At 55.4% G+C, this 22,989-nt stretch overlaps 1 protein-coding gene across 2 annotated transcripts in view; it reads left to right on the plus strand.

Moving 5' to 3' along the window:
- NDUFA10 (NADH:ubiquinone oxidoreductase subunit A10) overlaps window positions 1-18,816 on the plus strand; it is a 39,067-nt gene extending 20,251 nt beyond the window's left edge. For both annotated transcript variants that reach the window (XR_011246900.1, XM_069542315.1), the window contains exons 9-10: window positions 1,025-1,133; window positions 18,436-18,816. Coding sequence is in view for 1 of the 2 variants with exons in the window: in XM_069542315.1 (XP_069398416.1) it covers window positions 1,025-1,133; window positions 18,436-18,504 (178 nt within the window). In the remaining variant the exon portion in view is untranslated. The remainder of the gene's footprint in view (window positions 1-1,024; window positions 1,134-18,435) is intronic.
- Window positions 18,817-22,989: the final 4,173 nt, after the last annotated feature.

Below are 22,989 nucleotides of genomic sequence, written 5' to 3' on the forward strand. Positions count from 1 at the left end.
CTGTCGCAGGTTCTCAGTGCCCCGTGCTCCCTGGGCTGGAGGGGCTGGAGGGCTGGAGGGGCCGGGCCCACCCAGGGCCCTCACAGCATGGCCGAGAGCCAGACCCACTTAGAGAGCTTCCATCTGGGCCGTTTCAGCGGAGGCATCTTCTGCCATTATAAGTCATTAATGGGAAAAGGGCCTTTTAAAATAATCATTTTCTTGGTTTTGAGCCTTGAAGAAAAGAGACTTAACGTTTCTTCCTAAAAGCACTCAAAATGCTTTTCATCTTCTAGTGGTTATAGTCAGAGTAAATTTAATTTAAAGTAAGCAAATTATAACAAAGCGTAAACATTTTAGCATTCAGAAAAAAATGGCAACACGGGGAGTGAGCCCTCTGACTGTCTCGCTGCTGAGAAAAGCAGGGCTGCAGCAGGCGCCCCGCGGGGGTTCCCCGCGCCCCAGCCTCCTCCACGCGCCCTGGCCAGCCTCCGCCCCAGGAGTCGGGCCCCACACGGCGGGGGCCTCCAGGCCGGGTGCTGAGCTGGCAGCGGCGTTGCGGCGACGACCCTGCCCTCTGCTCTGGCCCTCAGGCTCCAGCAGTCGTGCAGGCTGGCGTGGCACCGGCTCGCACCTTGCATCCCCACTGCGTCTGTATTTAGAGCGCACGCAGATCCCTCTTGACGTCTTCACACCTGTGTCCTTTCCCCGAGGGAGTCACCCGTGGCCGTGGGGCTCTCAAAAGACGGTCTGTTCTGAGAGTGGTGTTGGGAGGGTGCCTCCCGCAGCCCCACAGGCTCTTTGGGGCAAGTTTGGCTTCTGAGGTGAAGGGGGTGGACGTTTCAAACAGTCAGTCTAATAGCTTACTTTATTGTATTGACTTTGGTGTTTTCTGTGCCATATTGATTATTGATGCTACTGTATTGATTTTGATGTTCGGTCTGTCTGACATCTGTCTGACTTTCCGGGGTTTATTGTATTGATTATTGATGCTACTGTATTGATTTTGATGTTCGGTCTGTCTGCCATCTGTCTGACTTTCCAGGGTTCAGGATAAGTTGGAGGTGCTGAACTATACATCCATCCCTGTCTTCCTCCCCGAGGTCACCATCGGTGCCCACCAGAGTGACCGGGTCTTCCAGGAGTTCACAGAGGTAAGGCCCTCGGGCAGTGGGCGTCAGGCAGCCCGTGCAGTCAGTTCTGGAGAGTGCTTTCTGCGGGTCTGTTTTCTCGAGCGGGCTCCCCTCTCGCTGAAATAGCTCTCCTGTCCCCCTCGGTCTCCGCGCTGCCGCAGCTCCCCAAGCAGCAGGACCCCGTGCAGGCGCTGCTCCCCCGGGCAGCTGTCTGAGCCAGCCTGCCGTCTGTGCCTCAGGCTCTATCTCTGTCCTTTCCTGTCGGCTCTGGCTCCTGGTGTCCGTGTGTCATCCACGAGGAGGGGAGTGTGCGCTTCTGCAGAGCCCTAGGGTGGACAGGCGCCCTTGGGGAGGACGAGGGCAGGTGTGAGAGCTGGGCAGGTCCACACGCTTCATTCTGAGTGGCGTGGACAGTCGTCGAGGCAAGACTGGGTAAACCTGGAGGGCTCTGGAAGCTCTGTGTTGGAGCCTGGCCGGCAGTGATCACTCCTGGGTCGCAGCTCCAGTGGGGTAGTGAGAGCGTCCGCGGTGGCTGTGATCGGTGATCGGCACAAGCGCAGAATGGCTGTATTTAAATCAGAACTTCAGGCTGAGCGGTCAGCACTCGCGTGTGTTAGCTGCTCAGTCGTGCTCGACTCTTCGCAGTCCCATGGGCTGTAGGCCGCCAGGCTCCTCTGTGCGTGGGATCCTCTGGGCCGGGCGGTCGGCGCCTGGCCGAGCTGGCGTCTTAGCTGAGCACTGTTGTGTGGCTGCAGTTCTCTGAATGGTGTCTGCACGTTGCGGGCCCAGCTCTGACTGCTGTGACTTTCAGCACAGAGATTTGGGGAGGACCACGAGTGTGAAGCTGTCGCTCGAGGCCCCTGCAGGTCGAGTTTTCCCTCTTCCTGGTGCACGCATTTGTGTCTCACGGCCTTTGTCTGAGGGGAGCTGGCAGGCGTGGGTCGGGGGCTGAGCTGGCCCGTCGCCACAGCTGCTGCCTCCACGCTGCTCTGCCGGGCCGGCGGCCTTGCCCCCTCACGTGCTGACCCAGAGGCCTCGACAAGCCTGGCACCAGGGCTGCCCCCGCGTGGCGGCCGCGGCCGTCCTGCTTGAGCTCATCCTGCCACGCCCAGCTCTGGAGTTCCAGCTCCTGAGGCCAGAAGCCTGGAAGTCAGCCGACCCTTTCTCACTTTCCAGTGCAGTAGACTGCAACAGAATCAGAGGTTCATGGACCCTGGGTTCTGGCCGCAGGCTGACCACCGTTCAGAACAGCCACAGTGACGGCCCTGGTCCAGACTGGCGTGCCTCGCAGCTAGCTGCCCTGCTTCTGCCCACGCCCCGCACAGTGTGCTCTTTAACCAGAGACCAGGATGTTCCCACCAAGCACATCACACCCATCTTTTTGCCTCCCTGTGTCCTGAAGAGGACAAGCCAGAGCCCTCTCGATGGCCGGAGACCTCCCTCCCTCTGCTCCAGCCGCGGGGGCCTCCTTCCTACCTCATGAGCGGCCTGGAGCACTGAGCCACACTCTGCATCCCTGTGTAGACCTGTACGGTCTGCCCCCAGCATCCCATCCACCCCCCTCGCCCCTGCAGGTCTCTGCTCACCCGGCACCTTCTCAGCAAGGCCCTCCTGGACCATGACCGGGACCTGAACTCCAGCCCCCCCAGTTCGCAGCGGCTCTGCCGTGCCCTCTTCTGGGAATTCAGTTTCCGCCCCAGCAGTTGCCGCTGTCGTTTAAGGCTCTCTGTCTCACCTTCTGCTTGTTTTCCGTCTCCTCTCGCTCTGATGTCAGGGCCTGTCTGAGGTCAGGGGTTCTTGTCTGTGTCATGCACGGCTTTGTTCCCAGGGCCTGGGACAGCTCTGGCGCCTGGTATGCACTCTGAATATTTAGCAAAATAAATCATTGTACTAACGAACAAAGGGGGTAAATGCATGAAGGCGCTGGTGCCTGCAGAACCTGAGTGAGCACAGGCAGCTACCCAAATGCTCCAGGGGCACCTTGCCCGTCAGGTCGCAGCAGAGGCGGCTACCCAAGCGCTCCAGGGGCACCTTGCCTGTCAGGTCGCAGTACAGGCGGCTACCCAAGCGCTCCAGGGGCACCTTGCCCGTCAGGTCACAGCACAGGCGGCTACCCAAGCGCTCCAGGGGCACCTTGCCTGTCAGGTCACAGCTGCAGGTCAGGTGCCCTGCCGTTCACATAAAAAAAAAATGTGGTACCTTTTTTTTCCCACAAATGTATTTTAAAAGGAAACTTTATGTCATTAACGCAAGTGAAAAGCCACTGCCACTCATCGTAAACAGCAGAAAGACTGGCACAGCCCAGCCATGCCGCTGAACTCTACACTGGCAGATGGGGGAGACGGGTGCAGCAGCTGCGCCAGCGTCGTCGTGGCTGCGGGAAGCACTGGGGTTCTGGGGAATTAAAGCTGCGTGCAAAACGGGCATTTACAGTTCCCATGTGAGAAGGGAAACGTGCCAGCAGAGGATGACAGTTTCTTTCTAATCTTCAGACCTTTTCTTAACGTTACTGTGGTGGGTGCATCTCTGGTTCGTGGCTGGGCAGACGTCGTGACAGGGCTCATCCTTCTCTTGTTTCTGATCTCACGGAGAAAGTTCTCAGTAACTCGCCAAAGCGTTGAGTTGGCCAGGTTAGTCATAGATTCTCTTTCCCAGATCAGGGAAGTTCCATCTTGGTAGTAGTTTCCAAGGGACTGCTGTTGAGTATGGATGTCGGTGTTATCACACTTTTTGTCATGGTGATTTTCTCTTCTTTCTGTTAATGTGGTCATGAAATTACATCGGTCGATTTTCTAGTGCAGGCCGGCCTTGGTTTCCAGGAGCAGTCCTCCTGTGAGCTCTGTCCTCTGCGCGTGCAGCTGAACCTGACTCACATGTTCAGTTCCGCGTTTTTGTACTTATATTCCTGAGAGATTAGGCTGTGACTCTTCTTTCTTGTAGCGTCCTAGTCAGGTCTGTCAGCAAGCCCCTGCTGGCGTCAAGCACTGAGCTGAGAGGGGTCTCATCTCGGCTCTCTGGAAGGGTTTGCTCAAGGCTGTCACTACTCCTTGCCACAGTGTTAGGGAGGCTTGATTGGTGGAGCTGTGCTGAGGTGTTTTCATTATAACTTTCCTTCGTAGATGCGGAATATTCAGGATCCTGTTACTTCTTGGGTTTTCAAAGCTGTGTTTGTTGAAGAATTTGACTCCGTTTCACATTTTCTCATTTCTTGGCATGAAGTTGTTCAAAATGTCCTTTTTAGAGTTTTTAACTTGATCACATTGATGGAGACCCCTGTCCGCTGCTTCCCCCTGTTACTGGTCCTGGTGCTTTCCCTCCTTCCGTTTCAGACTCTTGAAAGAAGTTCATCGTTCAGGGAACCAGCCTCGTGCTTGTACTATGGTACATTCCATTCACTGATGACTACTTATTTTCCCCCGTTCATTTGCTGTTTTTCTAACTTCTTAGTATGAGTGGGTGGATCATTGATTTTCTGCCTGTCGTGCTTTTGAATATATGCATGTAAAGCTGGTCACATTGCCCTCCAAATTTGGCTTAATTAACTGGATCTCATAATTCTGGATGTTGTGTTTTCATTATCATTCAATTCAAAATATTTTCTAATTTTAGTCTGATTTCTTTTTTGGCTAATTTGAATTCTATTAGATAATTTAGAAACAGTCAGAGTGTTTCTAATGGTCTTTTTGTTGCTGGTTTCTGGCTTAACTCCTCTCTAGTCGCAAACAGCCTTGTGACTTCAGTCCTTGGACGGCAGCTGAGACTGACTTTACGGCTCAGCCTTGGTCGCCGTGGCAGCGGTTCGTGGTCCTGGAGGAGAAGGCCACCCGCCCACCGTGTGCTGGGCTCTTGCAGCACCCTTGAAGGGAAGCCTGTCGGTCACGTTACTCGGACGGTCTCTCTCCTCGGTGGCTCTGCTTCCTCTGCCAGTTTGCCGTGAGCGGTCGGGGGAGGCTGCCGCTGCCGGTGGGTCTGCAGGCTTTGCTTCGTGTGTATCTTGAGGTTGCATTGTTAGACTTGCACACGTTGAGAATTGCTGCACATTCCTGATAGAGTCACCCCTCTGTGGCTCAGTCGCGTCTGACGCCGTGGCCTGCAGCACGCCAGGCTCCTCTGTCCGCCACTGTCTCCCGGAGCTTGCTCAGACTCGTGTCCGCTGAGTCAGAGATGCCGTGCGCGCGTCTCATCTTCCATCTCCCCTTCTCCTCCCGCCCTCAGTCTTGCCCAGCGCCAGGGTCTTGTCCAGTGAGTTGGGCTCCACGTCAGGTGGCCAGAGCTTTGGAGCCTCAGCGTCTTCTCTGTGTGATGCGACCCTCCTAGTATCGCTGGCGCTGCTGCTCACCTTCAGGGCGCTTCACTGGCCACGTCGGTGGCGTCCGCAGCTCTCCTCTGGGTAGTATTTGCCTGGTAGTGCTTTTCCCACGTCCTTTAATTCCATTCTTTCTCTCCCTCTGCGTTTCCGGTGGACGCCTTCTCACCTGAGAACAGTTTTGTCTTTGGTTGTGGCCCAGTCTAGCTACGGGGGATGCTTACCTGTTTACATTCGGTGCAGTTGCTGATCATTCATGTTTAAACAGTTTATGTTAGCTATGTATTCTATATTTTTTTTACCTCTTCTTTGTGTTTTTTTTCTTTTCTTGCCTGCTTGTGGATTAAAGTGGTTTTTTTTTTTAACATTTTTATTCCATTTCCCCTACTGTTCGCTTACTAGCTATGACTTCTTCGGTAGGTTTTAGTGGCTAACCTGGTAATCACAGTGCTCATCCTGGATTTGCTGGCCTCTCATGAGCGTTAGTGGTCCTCTAGCTCCACAGTAGCAGGCCCCTGGAACACTGTTGCTTCCCTTCGCCCGGCTCTTGGGCGCTCTGTCTGTCATCGGCTGTCACTGTGTGTGTGTGAAGCTTTGGGACACTGTGGGTATTGTTCATGCGGTCAGCTCACACGCACTGACCCCGGCTGCCCTGCTGCTAAAGCCTCCCGGGTCTGCACACCTTCCTGTCAGTCAGAGTCCTTCTGTCTAAGGAAGCGTTGCTGACCGCAGATTCTCACCATTATAGGTTAAGATGCTCTTTAAGTTGTTCTGATTTTCATCTTGGAATTTTTCAAATTTGCAAAAATAACAGGAATAGGAAACTAACTTCCGAGCCTCTGTCCGTGATCAGCATCGTGCTGGTGATCTTCAGCCGTCCCGACACACGGATTCTCAGAGCGGTCAGGGCACCTGGGTGCCCGGAGGAATGCCAGTTCTCAGGCCCCAGCCCAGGCCCCTGGAGCAGTCTCTGGGGATGGGGCCCGGAGCCTGTTTCAGGGAGGCCTCCAGCCAGTTCTGGTACACGCTAAGGTCTGAGAACCATGGCTTTAATGTGTAATTCTTACAAACAAGGACATTCTTCCACATGGCCACAGCACAGCTGTCAAGGTTAGGAAAGTAACATTCATGCATTCCTGCCTCTGATCCACAGGCCTTGTTCAGAGAGCATCAGCTGTCCCAGGAAGGTTCACGTGCTGCCTGATAGATGCAGTAAGTTCCCTAACATCCCTACAAAAACCACACAAAACCTAAGTCTGATCATGGGAAAACGTCCAAACCAAACCAAATTGAGGGATATTAAAAAATAACCATCCTGTGATCTTCAGAAATGCCAAGGTCTTGAATATCAAGGAAAGTCTGAAGAACTGATCATATTCATAGGTTCTAAAGAGACAAGAAGACTAGGTGCAGCCCGTCGTCTTGGCTCAGGTGCCTTTGCTGTGTCAGGCAGCGCGCGGTTCCTGTTTGTCCTGTCACGGGCTCTGTTACCTGGTCACCTGACGGAGGTGGTGTTCTCACTGTAAAGTTGCTGTTTTACTGCTTGTAATTAATAAGTGTTTTCAGTGGAAGTGCTTAGGAACCGTGAAAATGTCCGTTTCCTCCTGACTCTGGCCTGGTAGTTCGCGTCTGTCCGTTTCTTGGCTGAGCTGATGGGTAACCTGACAGCTGCCGAGGCGCAATTACCCAGATTCTGTCAGCGCTTCTACCTGGTGAGTTACTGTCCTGCTGTGAAGAGATGGCCTGCCCTCTCTCTGCTGACTCGTCGATATGTTGGTGTCACTGTGGATTCCCAAGGCTCCTGTTTTATACCCGTGCGTCTGTGTTCACTTCTGTCTCTCAGTGTACTGACAGCTGCGAGTGTGCACCAGCACCTTTAATTCCAGGCTCCTCCTCACTGTCCCCCGTTCACGTCCTGCTCAGGTAGCGAGACGCCTGGCCCTCTCGGTTCAGTGTCTCCTTCCCGGCCGTGCCCCCGGGCGTCACCACGCTCCCTCCGCTGCTGCCTCTGCCCGTTGCACAGCCCGCGCTGGAGCCTGGTGATGCCCTGCAGTGCCCACTCCGCACCCCTGGCGCTGCTGATGTCTTTGGAAAGGCTTTTCCCCACACCTCTGGCAGGGTCTTGCTGTGACTTGCGGCGGTGTTTCTGACTTGGCTTTGGGTGTCTGTGCTGCCTCGAGGGTGTGCGGAGCCTGGTGATGCCCTGCGGTGCCCGCTCTGCACCCCTGGCGCTGCTGACGTCTTTGGAAAGGCTTTTCCCCACACCTCTGGCAGGGTCTTGCTGTGACTTGCGGCGGTGTTTCTGACTTGGCTCTGGGCGTCTGTGCTGCCTCGGGGGTGTGCGCCTGCGCCTCTGTCTCTGCTCTGCTTGGAGCTCGCAGCGTTCTTTGGCTGGCGCGTGCTGCTGGGTTTGGGACGGCCTGCCTTGCCTGTCTCTCTCCTCTCCTCGGCGCCGCATGCTGGGCCCTGGCTACCGTGTTCTGCGTCCTCTTCCCTGTGTCTTTTCTCCTGTCTGCTCTGTGACCTTCAGCCCAGGTGTGCCCTTTTCCTCCTGTCTGCTCTGTGACCTTCAGCCCAGGTGTGCCCTCCACTCTGTCCTAATCACTAACTCGCTTCAGCTCTTCCGGATCTGCTCTTAGGCCTGTATTTTCTATGTTTGAGATTTTAACTTTCATCATACTTGTTTTTGATTTTAGAATTTCCTTTAAAAGAAATAACTTCAAGTCATCTGTTGAAATTATTTTGTTATCTAATTTTGCTTGCGTATCAGTCAAAAAGTTATCTGGTAGCTGTAATAGTTGAGCCTCTGTCAGATCTGTTTAAACTCACTCTCCCTCTGGTCTTTTCGTTTGGGGACATCTAATCTTATGTTTCGGTATACTGGTATTTTTTTAAATGCCAGTCGTTATTTTGGAGGAACAGTTAAGATGGTGTGAGGCTGCGGTGCTGTGCTTACTGTCAGCCGGCAGGCCCCGTGTCCGTCAGCAGTCCAGCCGGCGGGTGCTGCTCTGGGGTTGAGAGGTCCGGCGAGTTTCCCGTGTGCCCTTCCTGACGGAGCCCTTGTGCTGGGCTGCTTCTCTCGGGGGCTCTTGACCCCTGCCGGGGGCCCACTCGGCTTCTGACTCCTGCCAGTAAGTGTGGGCGGAGCCCCTGGACGGAGTCAGCCCCCCTTTGCTGTCCTCTTCTGGGGCCTTGGAACTTCCCTGCCTTTGATGTCTTGGCGCACATTTTTTTTCGAATGTTGTCCATTTTTCCTGGTGGCTCAGGGGGGACTGGGCCTGTGCTCGTCCACCAGAAGCTGGACATACTCGCCATTTCACCGAGCGACTCAATGAGGCTGTGCGGCAGCTCCTCACCATTGTTGTGTTTTCTCTTATCTTTAATCTGTGACCATTAAAGGGAGGCTGCTATGTTGGACTTCGGATTGTAATGGTTAGAAATGTTGGGATTTTTAGTCAACATTTAAATGATTGGGGAAGTCTGGTTCTTAAAATTCTTAAGTGTTTTTAAATAACTTCATTTTTTAAGAATAATTTTACACTTATGAAAAATTATGATGATATTAGAGTCGGCTTCCCAGGTGGCGCAACGGTAAAGAATCCGCCTGCCAGTGCAGGAGACATAAGAGCTGTGGGTCGGTCCCTGAGTCGGGAATATCCCCTGGCGTAGGAAAGGTCAGCACACTGCAGTATTCTTGCCTGGGAAACCCCGTGGACGGAGCAGTCGGGAGGGTCACAGTCCATCGGGTGGAAAGAGCCGGACACGACCGAGCGTGCACACACAGAGGGTTCTTGTTGCTGTTCAGTTGCGGCCAACTCTGTGCGACCCCGTGGACTGCAGCACACCAGGCTTCCCTGTCCTTCACTGTCTCCCTGAACTTGCTCAAACTCATGTCCATTGTGTTAGTGATGCCAGCCAACCATCTCGTCCTCTGTCGTCCCCTTCTCCTCCTGCCCTCAATCTTTCCCAGCATCAGGGCCTTTTCCAGTGAGTCGGCTGTTGGCATCAGGTGGCCAAAGTATCAGAGCTTTAGTTTTAGCATCAGTCCTTCCAATGAATATTCATTCAGAGTTGATTTCCTTTAGGATTGACTGGTTTGATCTCTTGCTGTCCAAGGGACTCTCAAGAATCTTCTCCAGCACCCGAGTTTGAAATGATTAATTCTTTGGTGCTCAGCCTTCTTGTGGTCCAACTCTCACATCTATACATGACTACTGGAAAAGCCATAGTTTCTGCCTTTTAATACACTGTCTAAATTTGTCATAACTATTCTTCCAAAGAGCAAGCGTCTTTTAAATCTGTGACTGAGTTCTTACACACCCAGTCCCCCGTGTTGATGTCCGTATGCGTGTGGTGTATTTGTTAACCGATACTGAACGCTGTTGATGCGTTACTACTCACGAGAGACCGCACCTTATTTAGACTTCCGTAGTTTTCCCTCGATAGCCTTTTTCTGACCCAGGATATAATGCAAGACAGCTTGTGGCTTTTGGTTGTCCTGTCTCCGTAAGCCCCTCCTGACTATGCCCGCTTCTCAGACTTGTCTGAGTGATTCTGCCAGTTTTGCGGAGCACTGGTCGGGTGTTCTGTGGAGTGCCCGTCGCTTGGAGCTTGCCTGGTGCCCGTCTCGTGAGTGGCCTGGCTGTGCGTCTGGGGGGAGCAGAGTTGGAGCCCTGTCACTGTGCCGTCACTGCTGGTGCTAACAGCGGGCCAGCTGAGGCGTCTGTCAGACCCTCTGGACGCCCTCCCCTCCTAGCGCTCAGCAGGCCATCAGAGCCTTTGGGTTTATTTTGTGGGGTAAAACCTGTCTCATTATTTAGAGGGTTTTTTAAAAAATGAAATTCAGTTACTTGATATTTTCCAGTTCAGCTGCTCAGTCGTGCCCAACTCTTCACGACCTCATGGACTGCAGCACGCCAGGCTTACCTGCCATCACCAATGCCTGGAGCTTGTTCAAATTCATGTCCGTTGAGTCGGTGATGCCATCAACCATCTCATCCTCTGCTGTCTCCATCTCTTCCTGCCTTCAATCTTTCCCAGCATCAGGGTCTTTTCTAATGAGTCGGCTCTTTGCATCAGGTGGCCAAAGTATTGGAGCTTTAGCATCAGTCCTTCCAATGAATGAATATTCAGGACTGGTTTCCTTTATGATTGACTGGTTGGATCTTCTTGCAGTCCAAGGGACCCTCAAGAGTCTTCTCCAACACCACAATTCAAAAGCATCAGTTCTTCAGTGCTCAGCCTTCTTTATGGTCCAGCTCTCATATCCATACATGACTACTGGAAAAATCATGACTTAGCTGGACCTTTGTCATTAAAGTGATGTCTTTGCTTTTTAATATGCTGTCTAGGTTTGTCATAGCTTTTCTTCCAAGGAGCAGGCATCTTTTAATTTCATGGCAGCAGTCACCATCTGCAGTGATTTTGGAGCCCAAGGAAATAAAGTCTGTCACTGTTTCCATTGTTTTCCCATCTATTTGCCATGAAGTGATGGGACCAGATGCCATGATCTTCGTTTTCTGAATGTTGAGTTTTAAGCCAGCTTTTTCACTCCCCTTTTTCACTTTGATCAAGAGGCTCTTTAGTTCCTCTTTGCTTTCAGCCATAAGGGTGGTGCCATCTGCACATCTGAGGTTGCTGACATTTTTCCCGGCAGTCTTGGTTCCAGCTTGCGCTCCATCCAGCCTGGCGTTTAGCACGATGTGCTCTGCAGACGAGCAGGGTGACAGTATGCGCACTTGACACACTCCTTTCCCAATCTGGAACCAGTCCGTTGTTCCATGTCCAGTTCTAACTGTTTCTTGACCTGCATGCAGATTTCTCAGGAGGCAGGTCAGGTGGTCTGGTATTCTCATCTCTTTAAGAATTTTCCCCAGTTCGTTGTGATGCACACAGTCGAAGGCTTTAGCGTAGTCATTGAAGCAGATGTGTTTCCAGAATCGTCTTGCTTTTTCTATGATCCAGTAGATTTTGACAATTTGATATCTGGTTCCTCTGTCTTTTCTAAATCCAGTTTGAACATCTGGAAGTTCTTGAAGACTGGCTTTGAGAATTTTGAGCATTACTTCACTAGCGTATGCTGCTGCTGCTAAGTCACGTCAGCCGTGTCCGACTCTGTGCAACACCCCAGATGGCAGCCCACCAGGCTCCGCCGTCCCTGGCATTCTCCAGGCAAGAACACTGGAGTGGGTTGCCATTTCCTTCTCACTAGCATGTGAAATGAGGAGAAGGCAATGGCACTCCACTCCAGTACTCCTGCCTGGAAAATCCCATGGACGGAGGAGCCTGGTAGGCTGTAGTCCATGGGGTCGCTGAGGGTCAGACACGATTGAGCGACTTCACTTTGACTTTTCACTTTCATGCATTGGAGAAGGAAATGGCAACCCACTCCAGTGTTCTTGCCTGGAGAATCCCAGGGACGGGGGAGCCTGGTGGGCTGCCGTCTATGGGGTTGCACATAGTCGGACACGACTGAAGTGACTTTGCAGCAGTAGTGGCAGCATGTGAAATGAGTGCAATTGTGTGGTAGTTTGAACATTTCTTTGGCATTGCCTTCCTTTGGGATTGGAATGAAAACTGACCTTTTCCAGTCCTGTGGCCACTGCTGAGTTTTCAGAATTTGCTGGCATATTGAATGCAGCACTTTCACAGCATCATCTTTTAGGATTTGAAATAGCTCAGTTGGAATTCATGCCCTCCACTAGCTTCGTTCATAGTGATGCTTCCTGAGGCCCCCTTGATTTTGCACTGTAGGATGTGTGACTGTAGGTGAGTGATCACACCATCATGGTTATCCGGGTCATGAAGTTCTTTTTTGTATAGTTCTGTGTATTCCTGCCACCTCTTCTTAAGACTTTCTCCTTCTGTTAGGTCCATGCCATTTCTGTCCTTTATCAAGCCCATCTGTGCATGAAATGTTCCCTTGGTATCTCTAATTTTCTTGAAGCGATCTCTAGTCTTTCCCATTCTGTTGATTTCCTTTGTTTCTTTGCACTGATCACTGAGGAAGGCTTTCTTATCTCTCCTTGCTATTCTTTGGAACTCTGCATTCAGATGGGTGTACCTTTCCTTTTCTCTTTTGCCTTTCACTTCTCTTCTTTTCTCAGCTATTTGTAAGGCCTCCTCAGAGAACGCAATTTGCCTTTTTGCATTTCTTCTTCTTGGGGATGGTTTTGACCACCACATCTTGTACAGTGTTACAAACCTCCATCCATAGTTCTTCAGGCACTCTAGCAGATTAAATGCCTTGAATCTGTTTGCCACTTCCACTGTATAATCGTAAGGGGTTTGATTTAGGTCATACCTGAATGGTCTAATGGTTTTCTTTACTTCCTTCAATTTAAGTCTGAATTTTTAAAAAATGGTAAGTTGAAATTAGGATGAAATTAGAAATTAGAGTGTATTTCTTCATTCACAGAATTTTGTTTGGACCTTAAAGATGTGAGCAACAGTTATCGCGAAATTCCGCTGTAGACGGCGTTGCAGCAAATAAAGATGGACAAATAAAAACCCTTCTGCGAGTTTCTTCTCCAGGGGTCTGCACCCAGAAAGACGTCTCTCTCCCTGAAGGGTCCCCGGCCCGGCTATGAGCATAGTTCTAAAAATGGCTGAGCTAGCAGCCGGCGAGGTCACTGTCCTCTGAGACCCCGAGATAAGGGCGGCTCCTTGCGGGGGCGGGCAAGCCGCACGGGGACGTTTTCAGGGATTGTTTCTTTCCCAGCCGGACTGATTCAGTAGTAGAGCAGAGGGTGTTTTGTGGCCATTTACTTCCTGGAATAAGTGAGAGTTGGTGGGGTGCTTTCTATGGCGATGGTCTGCTGAAATGAGTTCCCCCAGTTTCTCACCGTCCAGGGAAACAGCATTTAAAAATGAGGGTTTTAGCCAGTCTGAATATGAGAAGTTTGTCCAGTTGGCCCTTGTACCCCGTGGGGCAAGATCTTACAGGTGGCCCCCGCTCCAGTTCCACAGTCTGGTTCCCCCGCATTGTTCAAGGGTCAGCTGTATCATCCTGATTAATATAATAAAGGTAATAAACCAAACCTGCATCGTGGTCTCCTCCGAAGCCTGAGGAGCTCTGGCCCTGTGCTTGTGGGGGCCTGGGAAGGAGGAGGGGGTGGTGTTCTCAAGACACACCCGTCGCCTCTTGCGAGCGTAGTGGAGAGGAGCAACTTAGTTCCTACGGGGGAGGCTGAGCTTGTTGACGCTCTGTGGTTGGAGATTATTGGGCAGTGCCTCCAGTTCTGGGAAAAAGAAATTGCACATTACCCTTCTGTTTCTTTAATTAAATATTTCAGTCTCGTTTTTTTTTTGTTTCAGGAGCTGTGTGCTCTTTCTGTTCCTGGTGTTTTTGCGTTTAACCAGGATGGATCTAGATTTAAATTTCTTTCTTGTTAAGCTGAGAACTCCCGATTCGTTGGTAGGGTCTTGCTCCTTGCTTCTGTCTGCAGTTTTTTCTCTTGCTTTAGGCATCTTGAACGTAGTCGCTGTATTCCGTGTGTGGTGTCGGGGTGGAGCCTTCCTCTGTCATTGACCGTTTTCTCTGATTCCTACCCATGGTGGCTTATTTCCTGCTGCCTTTTGGAGACTTGGACCCTGAGTTCGTGCTCTGTGGCTCTTTACCCTGACGCCTCCCAGGACACGATGGCTCCGGAAGTTTCGAGTTCGGGTGAACCCAGACTGTCTGGAAATCAGCTACCTTGGCTTGTAGCTGGGTGTACTCCCGCCCTGCGTATTTCACGCACGGGTCATCCTGTGTTGTTTGCTGGCGCTGACAGCTCTGCTCCTGGGTGGACTGTGCTGGCTCCAGGCCCAGGGGTTCCGGAAGTGCAACGGTTGAGCTTCCTTTGCTGCCTGTGGGATTCCAGGCCAGGATGTTGAAGGTCAGGAGCCGGTGCTGTGTGGGGCCCGGCTGAGGCAGAGCATTCTTAAGGTCCCCGTTGAGACCTCCTTGCCCATTCTCCACCTCCCCCCACCTTCTCCTCTCCCCGCCCCCCAGTCACTTCAGAGCGGCACACCTAGCTGGGTCGCCATGACCACCTGCCGGGCGCTCCGAGGGCCTTCCAGCAGCTCTGCAGGGGTGCCGGGGTGGAGCCTGCCGCTCGCGCAGCTTTCCCGCTCCCCCTCCATGCCAGCCCCAGGAGAGACCTCACATTGCTCAGCAGCGCAGCTGAAAGCGTTTCTGGAGGTTTTGTGTCCAGAGGTCTCTCAGGGCACTGGGCTGTTGTCTTGCTGGAAGCGGAAGGCTTCTCTGTGTTTGTTTGTGATCTGAAAGCTAATTTGGAGCTGGGTCTTCCATGTCCCTTCCACAGAGGGTCCGAGCGGGGAGCTGGGTCTCCCTTTGTGCAGTGGACAGAGAACCGTTCAGCCCCAGTTCAGGGCGTGTGAGGGAAGCCTTGTGCTGTGATGCTCTGGGGAGCTGCGGCATCCCGAGAGTGCTGAGCAGTGGGGGCTGCGCTCCCCAGCCCCTGCTGCCACGCTGGGGCCCCTGGCATCCTGTCTTGTGGTTCCCGTTTCAGGCGCTGTTTCTGGCACTGGGGACGGGGAGGGATGAGCCAGCAGGGAGTGCGTAGCTGGGCCTCTGAGTGCTGGGGGACTTGGGTGGGAGCCGCCGTGTAGGAGAGGTCTTGGGTGCCTGCCCGCGTGGGCGCTGGTGTCCCCGCCGCACCTGCAGTGGGGGGCAGTTGTCCTGGGAGGCAGAGGCAGGCTCGGCTCACTCCAGGGATGGAAGTGTCCGTGCGGCGGGGAGAGCGGCCGGCAGCGTGCAGGAGAGGAAGCTCTGTCGGCAAGAGTACAGCCCAGGGAGGTGCCCCCGAGGCTCCGGCAGGGCGACCCCCCGAGACTGGGCTGGCGCCTCGCGTGTCAGTCCTTGTGTGGCTCGGCCACTTCACCTGCCGTGCCACGGGGGCCTTGACTAGTGAAGGGTGGGCTTTTTAGGAGAGAAAGGGTCTCGGAGTTCCACGTGCTAAGAATGAACGGTTTGGTTTGGTTTCGCTGACCTGTGGCCTGGGCGCTTGTTTGCAGACCCGTGGTGGCCCTGGCCGGGCTCCCGCTGGCCTTCGCCTCCACGCAGTCTCCAGGGACTGCCCGGAGTCTCAGAGGGCCGTGAGGGCCGCTTGTCAGCACGTTTTCCGTGCACACACTGCCCGCAGCTCTGGAGTCGGAAGTGACCTTGTGAACGAATCCATGTGAATGCTGAGCGTGGGCACGAGCGCCTGCTGATCTTTTAAGCCGTTTCAGATGCTGCATCGGGTCGCTTTTTACTTCTGCACAGCCCTTCCTTGGGGTGGACGAACCGTGAGTTGGTTTCCACTTTACCGATTCTGTCTCTTTCCAATTTAAGGAGGCCAGATGCTATTAGGATACTGTGTTCCCTCCATGAGTCACATCGCGTGCAAGACAGTTGCCAGGACGGCAGGGCCTTCGGTTTCCTCTCGCGCTGCTTGCATTTCCTTACCGCCTCAGCTTGCTGTCTTCATCTTCACTGTCAGGTTCCCCTTTACCATTTTTAAAATAGTTGCTTGGTAACTGTAGTATGTGAATATTGTATGTTCTTGCCTTTACAAAGTTCACTTTACTAAAGACAAACTTGCAGTTCACAGAAACTCCTTAGGATCAGTTTACCTGAAGCTGCTGGAGAAGCCAGGCTCAGACCTGGCTGCTTGCACGTCCTCTGCGCATTCAGACCGTGGTCGGCACTGCTTTGGCGTCTGTTTTGCTGTTGAAATGCCCGCTCTCAGTTCAGAGGCTGTTTACTGTGAGCAGATGTCTAGTGCTTCCAGTCTGTCCTTCGCAGGCTGTGGCTGGAAGAGGCGCTGAGGCCTGCCTCTCCCCCACCTCACCTCGGGCTCCGTGGGGAGCTCTTGTTGAAGGTCAGCGTTGGGCTGCGTGTCCCATCGTGCGTACTGCTGTGTATAGGAAAGACTGCGTGTCCCTCGGAGAGCAAAGCCAGCGTCAGGGGTAGCCGTCCTGCCAGGCGCATGGGCTTGTGTGGAGGTGCGGTGTCCGCGGGGGCCTGCGGCTCTGAAGAGGCGGGCCGCCTTCCGCCCGCAGCCCGGCCAGCCGGGGCGCGAACACTTTGCTCATGTTCAGCTGTCACTCTTGTTTTAGGATTTTTAGGAAACGTCCTATTTTCAGGTGTTTGAACAAGTACTGAGTTAGGAGCTTTCCTTTTCAGCTAATGTGAGTTGAATGAAATTAAGACGTCTTCCTGAACGACACTGCGACCCCGTGGCGTGGAGATGAGCCCCGAGCATGGGTGTGTTTGCAGTAGGTGCTCCGCCTGTCCTGGACCGCGTCCCCTTCTCCCACGTCCGGTCGGGCAGGGAGCACTCAGACCCCTCCACCCCTCCAGCACTTTCCACCCGCTGCTGTCCCACTTCCCGACTGGCTCATCTGGTCTGCGTATTTTACAAGCTTAGAGAACACAGGACTTGGTTCATGTCTCTCGAAGCAGCTAGGACACAGTGCGTCAGAGGCGGAAGGATCTGTTTCCTCCAGGAGGATGAGTGAATATGTGTTTCTTTTCTCAACTGGCTGGTGTCTGAGCAGCTGGCTAAGTCAGCCTGTGCCAGCATCTCTAAGCGCCCGGAGTAGCCTCCGTGACCTCGCACCTCTCCAGCCCCTTCCAGCACTTGGCCGCCCAGCCCGGAGCAGGTGGAGCTGGGTGCCTTTCCTGACGTCAGGGCTCACCAGGGCCTCAGGCACCTCGCAGTCAGACTCAGTGCATCACCTCGTTTCCGCTGCCTCTGGAGCCCCACTCAGAGCTCACACCCACCGTCCCTGCCGGCTCCCCCCAGCGCAGGACGGACCTGCGCGGGCCAGAGCGCTGGGCTCCGGCCAGGCCCAGGGGCTGTGCTCCTGCTGGCTCATCAGGCACCTCCTGACGGATGCGCTGGGCGACCCTGTGACCTCTGCCTTCACGGCTCCACGCAGGGGGTGTACAGTGAGGACCTGGATTGGTGGTGGAGGTGCAGGTTGGTGGAAAGGGGATATGGAGTGAGATAAGGGAAGAAGCTAGTTTTGCGTCTCACTGTGAAACACGGCAGACGGCAACCTCCTGGGGTTCTCTGTCGGCTTCTCTCCACTGAGAGCGCCGCCCGGACCTGGGGACCCTGCTCTGCGCCCACGGCCAGTCGGGTGCTGCCCGAGAGGGGCAGAGGGCAGGCTGGCACAGAGGCTGGCGGCTGGCGGGCTTTGCGGCTCCACACTCTGCTCGCGGTTGTTCTCTGCTCTGTGGTTTAAAATCTGATTCACAAAGAAGATGGCAGAGCCTTCCTAGACCGTCCTGCAGTGCTGGCGGCTGGCCTGGCGGGGTCTGCTGCTGTTAGGGAGGCTGGAGAGCCTCTCAGAGCGTCCCTGAGATCCGAACTCTGTTCTCTGGACATGAGGCTGCAACTCCTCATTCAGATAAAACGTTACTTTCAGATGTGATAAAATCAGAGGCATGATAAAATCTTAGAATGTTCTTGCTCCAGCCACTGTGTTTGTGGCAGTTGGCTGGGAACGTTGCGTGGGACAAGAGTGGCGGAGGGGAGACACGCCTGCAGCCACGTGGACAGGAGTGGCGGAGGGGGGACACGCCTGCAGCTCCTGCTTTGTGGCCGCTCCTGGCTCCCACCTGGTGTCCCGGGCCCCCAGCCCTGACCAGCTGTGCAGTCCCTGCGGGAGGCGCAGGCAGGCGACAGGAGGGTCGGGGGAAGGGCTGACACGCCCCCTGCCGCCGCCCTCCCGCGTGGCTGTGGCTCCCCTGGGCCAGAACAGCTTCTCCCCATGGCTCCACGGCCCCCTCCTGGCAGCAAGGCAGCGCTTGGGTTGGTGTTGACAGTATTTGCGTTTATAGCGCCCCACCAGGATGGAAGCTGCCGGGGCAGGGTCCTGTTGTGCTTTATTCCCGAGGAGCCCCTCACCCTTGCAGCAGGAAGCCCCAGGGTCAGGCCCCCCTGCCCTGGGGGACGAGGGACGGAGCGGGGGATGCATCTCTGCTGTAAACTGCTGGTAACCGCACTCTCTGTTCCACAGCTGCCAGGCCGCAAGTACCGCGCCGGGTACAACGAGGATGTGGGGGACAAGTGGATCTGGCTGAAGTGACGCCTCCCGGAGGCCGCCTCCTCGCAGTGACGAAGACACGCCCAGGGCCCCCGCTCCTGGGCTCCGCCCGCCTCATGCTGGGGGCAGGGGTGCAAGCATCGCACAGCGGACGCTGGGTAGTCACGGGAGCAGACGGAAGCCCCCCAGTTAGGGGGCCCAGCTTCCTTCTGCAGCGCCGGTCCCCGGGCAAGCAGCGTCCGCTGTGAGAGAGCAGGCACCGCCCGGAGCGTCTCCTTCCCCACAGCCCGGCTGTGTCGGGCCCAGTCTGTGCCTGTGTCTTCAGACTTCGAGAAATAAAACTGTTTCTGTGGCGCCTCTCTCCGTGGTGCGTCTGCACACGCATGCACATGACACATACGTGTGTGCGCACACCATTAGCTCACAGTTTGCTTGGATGTGGTTTGGTTTGATTAAGACCTGGGTTAGGACTGAAGAGTGGTTCTGAAGCGTTCATCCTGTGTGTTTTAGAGTGCTAACTACCGCCTTAGAGGAAAAGGGAGAAGGCAGGGAGGAAATGGCCAAAGGAGGGGGAGATTACCCCCGGTTTATAGAGCCGGGCATGTGCTGCAGCAGAGCTCTGGAAGTCTCCTGCGAGGACCGTGGTCAGCCGACCTCGTGACTTCTTCCTTCGAGGAGAGGTTCACGCCAAGGATGGCGGTGGGGTAAAACGCAAAAGCAAATCAGCGTGCCTACCCCTTCATCGCCTGAAAGTCCAGTTGTCAGAAACGAGTCACACGAGAGGGGACCACACTTCTTCATTCACTGCCATTGAAACTTGGGAACAGAAGCGAGATTTCCTGCAGGCTAACTGTCACCCTTGAGCTCTTAAGCTGCAGAACCGCTCCGTCAGGTTTTCTGCCCCAGGGCTCCGCATGCTCAGCACACAGCTCCAAGCCACAGGTGACTGCTGAGACGTAAGTGAGATGAGAGCCCCCCCCCGCCACCGTCAGTGTAGGGCTCAGTTCAGGCGCTTCCTCGCCGCGTGGCCCGTGGCTCCAGTCCTGGACGGGGGTCGCTGCAGGAGCCCCACTGCCCGCCTGCCCCGCCTTCCCCTCTCTCCCTGCCCTCCCGCCCTTGCTGGCCTCACTCTGGTCAGATCTTAAGGATTAAAAAGTTTCCCAGCAGTTTCTGGGTTGGAATCCAGAGGCATTTCACGAAAAAGCTGCTTTTGTCATTAAAAGTGAGTGCGCCAGGCAGGGGGGCAGTCCTGGAGCCCCTCACAGACCCATTGGAGGAGAGGAAGGGAAGGAAACTTGTCTGATTATCTGCCGATGTCTTGGCCTAAAGAGCCAGTGCTCGCTGTCATAGCCGCGGGCCTGAGGTCAGCAGGCAGGCCGGTCAGTGCTGACCCGGTGACCCTGCTCCGTAAGGAACCAGCGCTCGCTGTCACAGCCGCCGCGGGCCTGAGGTCAGCAGGCAGGCCGGTCAGTGCTGACCCGGTGACCCTGCTCCGTAAGGAACCAGCGCTCACTGTCACAGCCGCCGCGGGCCTGAGGTCAGCAGGCAGGCCGGTCAGTGCTGACCCAGTGACCCTGCTCCGTAAGGAACCAGCGCTCACTGTCACAGCCGCCGCGGGCCTGAGGTCAGCAGGCAGGCCGGTCAGTGCTGACCCGGTGACCCTGCTCCGTAAGGAACCAGCGCTCGCTGTCACAGCCGCCGCGGGCCTGAGGTCAGCAGGCAGGCCGGTCAGTGCTGACCCGGTGACCCTGCTCCTTAAGGAACCAGCGCTCACTGTCACAGCCGCCGCGGGGCTGAGGTCAGCGGGCAGGCCGGTCAGTGCTGACCCGGTGACCCTGCTCCGTAAGGAACCAGCGCTCACTGTCACAGCCGCCGCGGGGCTGAGGTCAGCGGGCAGGCCGGTGACAGGCCTCGGGCAGGACGGTCAGTGCTGACCCGGTGACCCTGCTCCCCCCAGGCCATGGGTGTGATCGCATTGTGCTTGGAGTTTCTTTTCCTGGGAGGTTGGGCAGAAGAGCACGTGTCCGAGGCTCTGCACGCACGGAAGGCCCAAGGAACTGGCGTGGCTCCGTCTGACAGGAAGGCCCACAGCCGCGAGAAACCCAGGGCGCGGTCACAGTGCGCTTCCAGCCTCTCCTGCTCCAGGCTCGGGGAGGAAGCCTGTTGCCACAACCACGCGTGTGTGTCTCCAGGAGGGAGACTCTGAGAAGGTGTCAGTTTCCCCTGAAGCACCTTTTCTGTCAGGTTTTGTCACCAGGCGGGAGAGGCCACCAGCTGCCTAGAGGGGGTGGCAGGCAGGTCCTTACGTCCGCCCCAGCTGGCGGGTCACTGGGCCTCACTGTCCCTGCAGTCCTCAGCCCAGCGCTAACCAGGTGTGTGGCCCAGCGCGGGTCAGGTGACCCAAGGACGCTGCTGACCTGTCCTCCTCTGGTCTCGAGCCGGGATCTGTGATTCGACAGGAAGGAGACACGCCCTTGCCTTGCCCGCTGAAGCCCATTTTGTTTGTCAAAAGCCCGTCGGCCACCAGTTTGGCCCGGGGTCTCTCTGTCCTGCTCCCTTACCAGTGACCCGTTTCTGGGCTGGTCGTTCTCAGCGGTGCACACATCAGCACCAAGAAGCAAGCAGGGAGCACGTGTTGGTCGGCAGCGGGTTCTTCAGTACGTGTGTGTGTGTGTGTGTGTGTGTAGCCTCCTGGGTCCCAGCCGCCATTTGCAGCCCTGGACGGGGGGCAGAAAGGACACAGACCCCAGCTGCGGCTGCAGATGCCGGGTCTCTCGTGGGGAGAAGAGGGGTGAGTGGCGGTCCAGGCAGGCCCTGGGGCATCCCAGCGCAGACGCAGTGCTGTGCTTCTTCGGAGGAGGGCAGTGGGCCTGGAGCTGGCCCGGCGGTCCCAGTGCAGCCCTCAGAGTCTAACTTGCGGGCTGGACCTGCAGCAGGAGGGCTGGCGCCCAGCACCAGGTTCCGCGTCGCAGCCCCGCTGTCGTAAGGCCTCTGCCATTGGAGGCCTGCACGTCTCCACTGGCTGGGACCTCGCGCAGCCGATGCCCTCCACCCTGCTCTGGCCCCTCCATGCTCTCAGAGGGCCTTTCTCCCCCAGCCCCGCAAATGCTGTGGCTGCCGAGTAGCCCTGTTCCCAGTGCCGTTTCCCATGCACTTAGGTCTATAGTATTTGCGTACTTAACGTGATGCTTGCTTTCTTAAGAGATGAATTTAATAAACTAATTTCTGTTGAAGTCAAAAGCAAGGAGACTTTGCAACGCACCAGCCGAAGCTGAAATGAAAATGGATCCCTTCTGTAAAGAGGGAAAATCTTGCTGAGAGAATGTAATGTAGGTGAAGAAGGGATTCCGGTGGCTAGAGGTCCCCACTGCACAAAGCCATCCAGCCATCCCATCCTCGGTCGTCCCCTTCTCCTCCTGCCCCCATTCCCTCCCAGCATCAGGGTCTTTTCTAATGAGTCAGCTCTTCGCATGAGGTGGCCACAGTATTGGAGTTACAGCTTCAGCATCAGTCCTTCCAGTGAACACCCAGGACTGAATTCCTTTAGGATGGACTGGTTGGATATCCTCGCAGTCCCAGGGACTCTCAGGAGTCTTCTCCAAACCACAGCTCAAAGCATCATCTCTGGTCTGGCTCTGGCTTTTTCTGACAGTTAACCAATTTACATTTGAGAGTACAAAAAAAAAAAAACCTAATGATAAATTTTTTACCTGGTCAGAAGTGACTGGAAAGGCTCCAGGCGTTTTTCTTGGCTTTAAACTGAAACAGAAAAATTTAAAAAATAAATAAATAAATAAACTGAAACAGCCCCATCTCTGCTCCGGCGAGTGTGGTCAGGCCTGCCCGTCTGGTGAGCCCGGGCCTATCTCTGCCGCTTCCCTGGAAGGTGCAGGGCCGGCCTGTGCTCAGTTACCTCGCCCTCCTCAAAAGCCACTTCCGCTTCTCAGCGCCCTCTGCTCCTCAAGCCGGCTGGTAGGAACCCCTCGGGGCTGAGATGGCCCCCAGAGGACGCCACTGCGGGCGCCGTGGGGACACCACGGGCTGGGCCCGGGATCCCTGGGGAGGCAGCGAGTCCTCCATGAGCTCCCCCTGGAGGTGTCGGGAGGCGGCTGCGTGAGAGCAGTGCTGTGACCTCACAGACAGAGCCTTCCCCGGGGTCTGGGCACGCCCCAGCCCCTGCCCGGAGGTTGTCCACGCGGCCTGCAGCAGCCTCCAGCCTGCGGAAAGGGTGGTGAGCCAATGCCCCGAGAAGGGCAGTGTCCAGAGCTGCAGCCCCGCTGAGGTCACTGCGAGGGCCTTGGGGTGGGCACTCAGCAGCGTGTCTTTGCCGGGACCCAGCCCCCGGGGGTGATCCCGCCTGGTCTCGGTGGGGCCACCACTGAGCCTGGAGTGGCCCGTGGTGCTGTCACAAGTGACTGGAACTCATCAGCTCAAACCACGCCCGTGTCCTCTCGCAGGAGGCCTCAGGGCCAGCTGTGCACAGGGGATCCGTTTGCCTGGTGTTCCCAGCTTCAGGACACTGTCCGG

The sequence above is a fragment of the Ovis canadensis genome, chromosome 1, assembly GCF_042477335.2.
Source record: "Ovis canadensis isolate MfBH-ARS-UI-01 breed Bighorn chromosome 1, ARS-UI_OviCan_v2, whole genome shotgun sequence".
Classification (NCBI taxonomy): domain Eukaryota; kingdom Metazoa; phylum Chordata; class Mammalia; order Artiodactyla; family Bovidae; genus Ovis; species Ovis canadensis.